Source organism: Copadichromis virginalis, linkage group LG3 (genome assembly GCF_057382275.1).
Source record: "Copadichromis virginalis isolate Kocher_CV1m ecotype Utaka linkage group LG3, C_Virginalis_male_GT1.1, whole genome shotgun sequence".
Classification (NCBI taxonomy): domain Eukaryota; kingdom Metazoa; phylum Chordata; class Actinopteri; order Cichliformes; family Cichlidae; genus Copadichromis; species Copadichromis virginalis.
This window is the reverse complement of record NC_140620.1, coordinates 36,210,574-36,221,372: the sequence shown is the minus strand read 5'-3', so window position 1 is coordinate 36,221,372 and position 10,799 is coordinate 36,210,574. Positions and strand designations below refer to the sequence as shown.

The following is a 10,799-nucleotide window of genomic DNA, read 5'->3' as shown; positions in this document are numbered from 1 at the left end:
CCTCCTGTCTGAACCTCTGTACTTCCTGTTTCACCTCTCCCGTCAGTGTTGTGTTCACTCCTGCCATGTCTCGTGATTATTATCAGTGTCAGCTGTGTTCCCCGTGTGCTCCCACTTCCCTCGTTAACCCTCTGTGTATTTATGTCTGCGTCTCCCTCAGTTCTGTGTCGCGTTCTCCCTCATGTTGTGTGGATCTTCCTGTGTCTTCCTGCGAGTGTTAGTTTACTTTTCCCAGTTAGTTCTGTATTTCCTGTATTCTGCCGTGCCAGCATTAAAGCTGTGTTTCTCGAGTTCATCCCCGTGTCTGAGTTTTTGCATTTGGGTCCTCATCCTGCCTGCCACACAGCGACCCTTGACAACAAGGTCATTAAGATAAGATGGGGCCTGATTATTTAAGACCTTGTATGTGAGGAGCAGGATTTTGAATTCAATTCTGGATTTAACAGGAAGCCAAAACAGGAGAAATCTGCTCTCTCTTTCTAGTCCCTGTCAGGACTCTTGCTGCAGCATTTTGGATTAGCTGAAGGCTTTTCGGGGAGTTTTTAGGACATCCTGATAATAATGAATTACAGTCGTCCAGCCTGGAAGTAATAAATGCATGAACTAGTTTTTCAGCGTCACTCTGAGACAGGATATTTCTAATGATGCTGCCTAAGGGAAGCATGTATAATGTAAACAGAGTTGGTCCTAGCACTGAACCCTGTGGAAACCATAAAGCAGAGAACTTTCTAAACCTGATGTATTTGATGAAATTGGGGAATTTATGTGACCTGTCCTTGATGTCTCTGCATTTCATTGTGGATCATTGCTATATTTCATTGTTGAATCTATGATTTCTGTGCTCTAAGGGAGAGTTAGTTTTATCTGTTTTGTTTTCAGTTCAGTCATGTTTAATATTTACTCTTACCTTCATTGTGTCCCCGTGTCTCAGCAATTAACAGAAAACTAACAGTCACTGAATATTGTATGATGAAATTAACCTGGAACATTTTGCAACCATAAATGGGAAAGATTTATTTATAGTTTTACATTTTTTTTTTTTTTTTTTTTTTTTTTTTTCCTGCTCTTGCTCATTCAATGTTCAACAGTGCAGTGTTATATTTCTGTTTCCACAGCATTACATAAAATCCCCATTTCATCCTAGAAATATAGACTGGATCATTCTGGTGGAATATGTTAATATTCAAATGTTGACCTTTGGCAAACAAGATCTCTGTGTTAGTGTCACATACAACCTTCTTTTGACAGCAGTCTTTACGAACACACTGAGGAAAGACATCAAGGAGAGAACTAACCAGATGTAAGTTTAAAGTTTTTTAAGTCATTTAATCTATGTGCATATGCACAGGTCGAGTGTAGATGATGTCGTTACTGAGTATTTCTGACAGTGTTTCTATTTTTCTGGTTTTTAAATTTTGCGACCAAATATAAAAACTAAAATATTTTACATGAGTAATTTTTTAGTGCAGCAGAGTACTTAAATTTGTCCACGACACTCATCTAGTATGGAAGCTGTCCAGAAGACAAGAGCTAAAATTTGGGACTGATTGTGGATAAAGTTTCACTCATGATTAGCACAAAAACACAGGATCAGACCAAATCACAAAATGAGTCTGCACTGCTTTAACCAAACAAAATTTCTTCTTGAAAAACTTAAAAATCACTGAAATATATCACACAATATAAGACGCATACAAGTGTATTAAGTGGACATGAACTTGTGTTTTTGAATGACCTGGCATTTGGCACTAATTTACAAGCATTTAGCTGCACATCTTTATTCTTTCCCTCTGTCCTCCTTTTTTATTCCTCTACATTACGCCGGGTGACTTGTGTACTGTAAAGTGTGGAGTCAGTTTAAAGTATTTCAGTTATTTTTATATTACTGCTTTAAGATTAAGAATATTGCTGTCTCTATGTCAGCTCAAATATATCTGACATAAAAGATGCTGTAGAGTTTCTTTCTTTTAATTCTAACTGGCAAAGGGATTTTCTCTATTCATCAGCTTTATTTCAGCTGGTTTCATGAAACCATTTAGACTACTGACACTATTTATGAACCCTGTGGCTCAAGCCGCTCAGTTCTGATCAGTTTGATTGTATGATTTATCAGATTCTTTCTCCTATCAGCAACATTAGGTCAGTGTTTCTTCTTCATGTCTCACCTGTACCACTTTATTAAAGACAAGAAGTCAATTCAATACAAATCTTTTTATATATATATCACAACAACAATGTCCTCACAGCCCTTTATATTGTAAGGTTAAGACCCTACAATAATAAAAATGAAATGAAAACAGAGAAAACGAACATTTGCAGACCTTGCCAAAACGTTTGACATGGAAGACATGACACTCCACACAGCATAAAGTTGAAGCCTGGACTGGACTTCACGACAAACAGATAGAAACATGACAAGCCACTGGTCTCTGCCAGGCGTCAAATTATTATTTTTAAGTAGTTAGGAAAGTTTGGAGTCATAATCTTTGGTTTATCTGGGGCCAGCAGCCTAAGCAGAGAAGAGCAGACTTGCCTCTCCCCAGCCACCTAATCCAGCTCTCTTTTCACCTCGATGTTTTGGTACAGTGTCCACATCACTGCAGCCACAGCACCAATCTGTTCATAGATCACTCTCTGCCCTCACTCATCAACAAAATACTTAAACTCCTCCACTTGGGGTAATAAGTCATCGCACTCTGGGAATGCTGGTGAAGAGTTGTGAGCTGAAGATCTTGACAGTTGAGACCATGCCAGGCACCTGTCTTTGTGCCTGACATGGCTCGTCCTGTGATGTTTGTCATCACATCTGTGTTATACCTGTGTCGCTGGTGTATTTTCTCGGCGGTGTGGGTCACTTCAGCTCAGTTTTCTCTGTTTTTTCTTGTCTGCTCTTTGCAGAACTTGCAGACTTTTTTATATGAGGTATTCAGATTTGATAAGACGAATGGAATACTTAGAATGTTTTATATCTTGAAATGTAGCAACCCGCCCCTCCATGTGTTACAGTGCTGAACAAAATATCTAATACTGGAAGTGCAGTTCAATGTAAAAAAACAACAAAAAACCCAAAACTAAAAAAAACTAAACAAAACATTTCAAACGTTTAACTGTAATGTTACATCACCTCACCGCTCTTAGTTTATGCTTATGTGAAACAGTTTAACAGAAGCAGATTACACCTGGTGTTTGTTTAAGGAAAACAGAAGCAGAGCTAATATTCATGAAGTCATTTAGAGTAACCTGATAAAATACTCAAGTTTGAAATGAGAGTGCTGAAAGTAGAGAGCTGACAGTCACACATTAAAGCCTTACACATGGAGAGCATGATCTTCATCTCCCATTTCCAGCACAAAATGTATTATAAAAGCAAATTAAAGTTACAAACTCTGTCTAATTTCCATCAATGTACACATTATTTAAAATTACTCAGGTTTTTTATGTATATAAAAGTGCAGTGTAAACAAGACTACTTTAATTGATCATTTTGATTTGATAGTCCAATATCCCACCTTAACATTACATTTTTTTAAACAATATATGAATAATAATAATAAAATAAGTGTAATCAGCCTCACACAGACACGCAGCTGGAATATCCTCCAGGCTGGCCTGCAAGTCTGAGTTGGAGAAGTGTTTAAGAGGATGATGTTATCTACTCATTTTATGTAATGTTCATGCTCTCCCTGTGCCTCACTCCCAGATTAAGATAATGGATGAAGTTATTAGCAACATAAATAAGGAAGACGTGTTTATATGTTTTTGCTTCTTGGACTGTTAGCAGTGCAGCGGTTTCTGCACCTTTTTTCCTGTTTCCTCATCATGTAAATGACACCTTTTAAATCCCCCATCTGTGAGTCAGTCTGTCAGAGGAAACAGATGCACTTTTTAAAATGTAATATTCAAATCCTGACCTGGACAAAGAGAGCTCTCTTTGAGTGTATTTTAATATTTACTTGAGAGCTGTCCTCATGAACACACCGAATAGAGAAGAATTTATCACATGTAAGTTTAAAACCTTGATGTAATGTACATTTGTGTATTCAAAAAAGAAAAAAAATGGTATTGGGTCATTTTTTATTCATTTGTGTTCTAGTTTCAGTTTAGCTCAATTTCTAGGTTGCTGTTAGTACTTTGTTTCTTAATTTCTTTGTGTCGTCTTCTCCTGTGTTAAAGTTGTTGTTTATTGAGTGTTATTGGTCATGTCTTTTGACTGCCTGGTTAATGTTGTCAAGTTCGTGTCACGCCTGCGTCTTGTCATGTTTTCCTGTTTATTTTGAAAGTCCAGTTTTCATGTCTTTATGTTTTGGTTTACAGTTCCTGTACAGCATTATGTTCATCCTAGTCAGCTGAATCCTCTTGTGTTTCTCTACCTCCCCTGATCACCTCATTTTTATTTAAGTCCTTTGTCTCTTACTGTTCTTTGTCAGATCGTCTGTTAGCCTCACCACAGATTTCATAGTTTTCCCTCATTGTTTCACTGTGTTTCATAGCACTTTCATAGTTCTTTCACAGAGTGCCATAGTCCTTTAGTTTACACAGTGTTCTTAGTCCCCTTAGTTTTCCCAGTTACAGTGTGTCTCTAGAGTTTTTCTCATGCCATCAGCCACAGTAAAGGCTCGCTTTATTTTTTGGGAAGTTAGTTCTGTCTCCACCATGTCTGCTTTTGGGTCGATCTCATCTACACACCGTGACAAGATTTCAAGATGAGTAACATAAATGGTTTAATCAGCCTGTTCATGAGCTGCTGTATTATTATCTATTCTGGTTTATAATGGTTCACATTTATTTCATATTTCCTACCATCTTGTCTTGATCCATCTTTTCTTTCCTGACATAAAGTGTGCATCAAAGAAGTTCTGTTTAAATCTTTGTTTCATGAGCAATAAAATATCACTTTCATCTGTCAGATCAAAGATGCAGTGGAGTCTGTATCTGCTTATTCTGATGGGTAAGTCGATTGTTTCACCAAATATACAGTTTTTAATTTAAAATGAACACAGATTAATGTTGATTTATTAAACATTTGCAATATTTTACCAGAATATTCACTGAATATAGATCATTGTTTATCTGACCAAGATTTTTCTATCATCTAATTTTTGTATTATTTCAGGTCAGTGTTGCCTCTTTACATGCTGCCTGTATGAGTACCACTTTATTGAAGAAAACAAGAGCTGGTATGAAGCACAGAGATACTGCAGAGAGAAATATACAGACCTGGCCAAAGTGTTTGACATGACAGACATGAGCAGACTCCGTAACTCAGCACAGAATCAAGGAGAAGCCTGGATTGGACTGAACAACAACACAGGTGGAAACAGGACGTGGCGTTGGTCTCTGCCAGGAGTGGAATACATTCATAATGACAGCAGCTGGAATCAGAGTGGAAGAACTGATACTGTTAAAGAACCGCCTGGGAACTGTGGGAGGAAAAGATACAATAATGGAGATAAAAAGCTGGCAGATGTTTCATGTGACATTACTATGTGGTTCATCTGCTACGATGGTGAGGAGATGTGAATACTACTAAACGTTATTATAGTATCATGATATTAATAAGTAATCACATAATTGTCATTTCAGAAAAAAGTTTCAGGAGACAAATAATTGAAGGATGTCATTGTGTTTTATTCTGTTGGTTTCACAGGAATGAAGAAAGACAATAAAACATTGCATTTGATTCAAGAGCCAAACAAAATTTGGACACAGGCTCAGAGCTACTGCAGATCAAATCACACTGACTTGGCCAGTGGACCCGATCAGGTAGATGGAGAAGAAATGAAGGCTCTGTTTAACAACTATACCTTTAGCGCATGGGTCGGTCTGTTCAGAGACAGCTGGAGGTGGTCAGATGGGAGTGATTTCTCTTTCAGATACTGGGATATGCAGTTATTCAATGATAAACAAAGCAACAAGAAATGTGCTATGACTCTGTTAAACAGATCAGGAAAATGGAGCTCTGATGAATGTGACAAAGAAAAACCCTTCTTCTGTTATGATGGTGAGTTTGTACAAACGTTTTCTCTGTTTTCCAAAATGAAATCCCGCTGTCATTACTAGGGATGGGTATCATTTAGGTTTTATTCGATACCAGTACCAAACCGGTACTTTTGAAATGGTGCCGGTGCTTAAACGGTGCTTAAAGAATGGAGAACACACACTTTGTCCAAAAACCTCTCATGTTCAGCTGTTTTTTTGTAAAAAGATAACAATATTAGCCTTTTCTAGAAAAGGCTAATATTGTTTTTCTAGAATTTTTTCTTGTTGTTTGTTGTTGTTTCATTGTTTTTCTAGAAAAGAAGACTTTTCTAGAAAATTCTCAGGAAGATCTGTATAAGTGTAAACCTGGTCATCTATAATTTTCTTCTGCAGTTAACTTTTCTAATTTTAATTTTGGAATAAATTGAAAATAAAAGGAAAATAACTGAAACTGAACTTTAACTTCTCTTTTTAACTATTACAGATAAATTGATCCTGATCAAAGAAAACAAGACCTGGGAAGAAGCCTTGAATTACTGTGAAAACAACTACAAGGGGCTGGTTTCTATCACCAACCCTGAGGTGCAGGGATGGGTCCAGGAAACAGCCAAGGATGCTGACAGTCCCTACGTTTGGATCGGACTGAGCTACAGATGCACTCTGGGATTATGGTTGTGGGTCAGTGACTACGTAGTCTGCTATGACAAGTGGGCCACAGAGGGGAAGACTGAAGGGTGTGACATGTCTGCAGGCGTGGACAGAGGAGGACAGCATGAGTGGTTCAGTCACAGGAATAATGAGACGTATAATTTCATTTGTTCCAAACAGTAAGTTTTAAACTTAAACTCACTTGCTGCTGGGTTAACCTGAATCTTACAGCTACTGGGTTGTCAAAGTAATCCCTGCATTTAATCTATGTCCAGTTAAAATCAAGAATGTACTCAGCTTTATAACCTGGTAAAAGAAATATATTGTTGTTTTTTTTATGTGCAAAGATATTTACTCAGTCGTTTTATGAACACAATGTCTCCAAGTTGTGTAGTTTTTGTAAATTTAAATTTTCCCTGTGGATCAATGAAACCTAGCGGACATTTAAAAACACAGAATAGTTTGTTTCAGATTGATTAAATGTAGATAAAAATACTAAAACGATAAAGTAGATAATAAGTAGAGTGATTATTGAAATACTCTGAAATGTAAATACTGCTAAATTAAAAGGAAAATATAAATTAACAAAAGAGGAAGTGATGTGGACATGAAGACACATCATTGGGTAGAAAGGTCTATCATGGTCCCCGAGTCTTTGACTGTCTTTAGATTTTCTCTACGTTTGTGTTTTTGCTGAACTTTGGATTATGGTTGTGTTTTCTGGGTTGTTGATATTTAACTTCCTGTTATTTCCTTTTTATTTTCTTTATAAATGATACAAATGTCTTTGAGATTATTTGATGTCTTTAATTCTGAGCTTCTGTTCAAAGATTTTCAGATTCTTTCTGTGTTTTGTGGGTTTATGACGTCCTCGTGGTTTTAGGTTTGTTGATCTCCTTTTGTGCTCCATTCTGTTCTTCAGTCTCATGTTTGTCTTCTGTCTCTGTCAACTTCATATCTTTGAGTCTTGGTCTCAGTGTTTATTTCCTGTTTTATTTTGATGTTCTGTTGTGACTCGTGTTTTGTGTTTAGTTCTACTTCCCCTGTCTCATCCTCTGTCATTAGTTTCAGCTGTCCTGACCTGTTTCCTCTCCCCTCATTATCTGCTGTGTATCATTGTCTCAGTCTCTGCTTGTCCTTTTGTGGTTGTTTTGGAAGAGTTATTGTTTTGGATTATTTGTGGCTGATCTGTGGTGATTTTCTGTCTTATGAAAACTTATCATTAAAGATCCTTAAGTTTATATCAGTCTCCCGAGTCCTGCATTTGGGTCCACATTCTGTCTGCCACACACGGTTTTGACAAAGTCACAGAATCCAGTATACTGCTGATCGATGTATAGCTGCGTTAATTACTTGCCTGCAGGTGGCTGCAAGGAGTGACTGATGACTATTAAGGCCTTTCAGCATGAAATAGTGCATTTATAAATGTATATAAATATAAATGTTTTCTGTAATTTGTTGAATAATTGTGTGAGTCAGCGTATAAAATAAGTAAAATGTTAAATACCTGCTAGACTGAAAAAAGTCTGCTCTGATGATAACCAGGGTGCAGAGGAATGATCAGGAAAGCAAAATAAATCTGTGGTTTTGTATTAACTGTGAGTGCTGAATGAGGTGTAATAATGTGAGACTGCACAGTTTATCTGAAAACTATTGATGACAAAGTGAATTTTACTTATTTACAGAAGACCTTTGGGTAGAGCAGGACAAAGAACGAGTAAGAAGGCTCCTCACATCCCAGACATGAATTGCTCATTTCTCCTCTGTCAAGTGCCCACTCATCTTTAGATATTCAATCTCTGTGTTTACATAAAATCCATGTTATCTAGCCAGGCCCTATGATCCTCTCCATCTCCAACCATTGTCTTGATCCTGGTGAGTAGCTGAAAAATTTCACCAGCTTCCTCAGTCACCTTGGTATCCGCCCCTGGGCAGGGCCGTCAGATCTTCAATAGCTCCACTTGCCTGGAGGTGATTTGAGGTAATCAGGCTGGAGAGATTTAAGGCCTATGCTGACGTTCCTCCTCGGCCAGTTTGTCAACTACTTTATTTTTGTAGCCAGCTTTAATGTTCAATGTTCTGTTTGCCAAGTCCCACTTTTACCTCCAAATTAAGCTCATGTCTTGGACCTTGAGTAATCTACCTTTCCTCTGAAAATCTCTCCATGCCTCACCTGCCTGCCCTTCTTCCATCACACTCCCTACGGAAATCAAGTCAGCCAACTCACACTGTCTAACTCACCTGGACTCACGCCGCCTCTCCCTCCAAGCATCTTTCACTCCGCCTGCGAGTAAGCTTCAAATACATCTGTGATCACCTTCTCTAGGGCTCATTTTTTGTCACTATTCAAACACTGCTCAACTCTCTCCTCAGTGTGATCACAGAACGTAACCAGCCACGCTCCAGTTACTCTTCCAAGCCCAATTTTCCCCACTCAGCCCCCACGACCACGTTAATATGCTACGCCAAGCCTCTGTTACATTCTGAGCTTTGTCGTGTTCAGTTACAGACAAATATTGACTTGTGCTAGTACAATAAAACACATTGTTAAAACTTTCTCGCCACCTCTGCTCTGGGTTTCTGCATTTGGGTTCAGTTTTGGTACCGGCCTTCTGCCCCTGTGACAACCATTTGCCCACTTTTAATTAAGGCAAAGGTTTTTTCATTTTATGTCTTCATTTAATACTAGTTTACAATCGCATTTTTACTATATCATACACCTTAAAATTCAGACACTCAGAGATGAGTGTGTCCTGTGCTGTCAGTCACACAAACACACATACACTTATATATATATACGTCTTACAAAATCGTTCTATTTCATTGGACTGAATTTTAAAATCCAAAAATGACTCATAAAGTAAAAGGTAGTGATGGTCTGTCGGCTCATGTGTGGAAAAAAAATAAACAATCAGCACACTGCTTCAGAAACACTTTGCAGGGGCTTGGGTCGTCTGAGCAGAGTCACGTGATCAGCGACGTCCGACGCTTTATTCAGCACTCTACTGCTTTAGTACCTGATCCATTGGTTTATAACAAATTGAATCATTGGTGGGATTTGTGCTGTGTTTTTGTGATTTTGTGCGAGAGGGAGCGAGCTAATTGTGTGTAAGATAATTAGAGACATCTAATAGGCTCTGCCTATTCCCGAATAAAACCATTTCATCAGCAATTTTGCTCCCTGGTCTGAAATCTACGTAAGAAATAAACAATACATATATGTGTATAATTATAGAAGTTATTTTATTATATATAAACATACCCGTCCACTGGTTAATTACATAATCACGTGAAGGAAGGGGCTTCATGGCACAAGCAATCTCCCAAACTATTATAAGTCCATGTTCAACATTGTTAATATAGTAGAGAACACACAATGGCACATGTTTCAACAAGGGTGGTTTATTCATCTAAAGGATTTATTATGAAAATAGACATAACACAACCCCCTCCCCCTCCAAAAATAAATAAAAAATACACGTTCAAAGCACCATATCAGCCTGATATCAATCTAAGTTGTATATTCAAGCTGCTCTTTATATTATGGGCCATCAGAGGTCACCAAAGAGGACTGTTTTGACAAGTAATGAACTGTTTTTCTATACATGTTTCAGAAAGCTTAATGTGGCTATGACTACTAAAAGCCTTACCGTTACGCCTATCCATTGAATAATTAATTTCCATTAAACACAACAAGTGGAGGCTACACACTGATGATGTCACGACAATAAAATAATAAAGAGAGCACAATCATTCATGATCAAGCAACAATAATTTGATTTGGGAAAATGTTCCTTCTCAAGTTCTGTTTCCAGTGTTCACATTGACTATGACAGTCAAACAGTGCCATCTAGTGGCTATACAGGTAAAGTATACAGCAGAGTAAACGTGTATTACATTTCTAATGCGACTACAGATTTGACTCTTACACTTTATCTACAGCAAATACACATAACACACAACACTAATGTTATTTTACAGATATCTACTACAGACCACCACAGCGTCTTTAAAGGTTTAGAAGGAAACAATGGAAGTCTAATGAATGCTGATGTAGAAGCCAACAGACAGTTTATTCTCTATGCTTCATGCACATTTGCTGCTGTGAGAGAGGTCAGGAGAGAGCAGTCAGATTGTTGGAGCTGACTGAAAATCGAACAGGACTTTTTGGG

At 37.8% G+C, this 10,799-nt stretch overlaps 1 protein-coding gene across 2 annotated transcripts; it reads left to right on the top strand.

The window, feature by feature from the left end:
- The first annotated feature begins 1,253 nt into the window (after positions 1-1,253).
- LOC146714402 (C-type mannose receptor 2-like) lies at positions 1,254-7,803 on the top strand. Of its 2 annotated transcripts, XM_085452733.1 has the most exons (5): positions 1,254-1,300; positions 4,908-4,948; positions 5,114-5,506; positions 5,648-6,001; positions 6,464-7,803. In XM_085452733.1, exons 2-5 carry the CDS (start codon positions 4,915-4,917, stop codon positions 6,808-6,810), a joined length of 1,128 nt encoding a protein of 375 aa, XP_085308859.1. In that variant the 5' UTR covers positions 1,254-1,300; positions 4,908-4,914; the 3' UTR covers positions 6,811-7,803. The 2 variants fall into 2 exon arrangements, with proteins under 2 accessions (XP_085308859.1, XP_085308858.1); XM_085452732.1 differs by lacking the exon at positions 1,254-1,300 and having other exon boundaries at positions 4,876-4,948.
- The last annotated feature ends 2,996 nt before the right edge of the window (positions 7,804-10,799 follow it).

Coding starts and splice junctions, on each gene's coding strand:
- LOC146714402 (XM_085452732.1), top strand. CDS start 4,876: ATGAGCAATAAAATATCACTTTCATCTGTCAGATCAAAGATGCAGTGG. Junction 4,949..5,113: donor GTATCTGCTTATTCTGATGG/GTAAGTCGATTG, acceptor GTATTATTTCAG/GTCAGTGTTGCCTCTTTACA. Junction 5,507..5,647: donor GTGGTTCATCTGCTACGATG/GTGAGGAGATGT, acceptor TTGGTTTCACAG/GAATGAAGAAAGACAATAAA.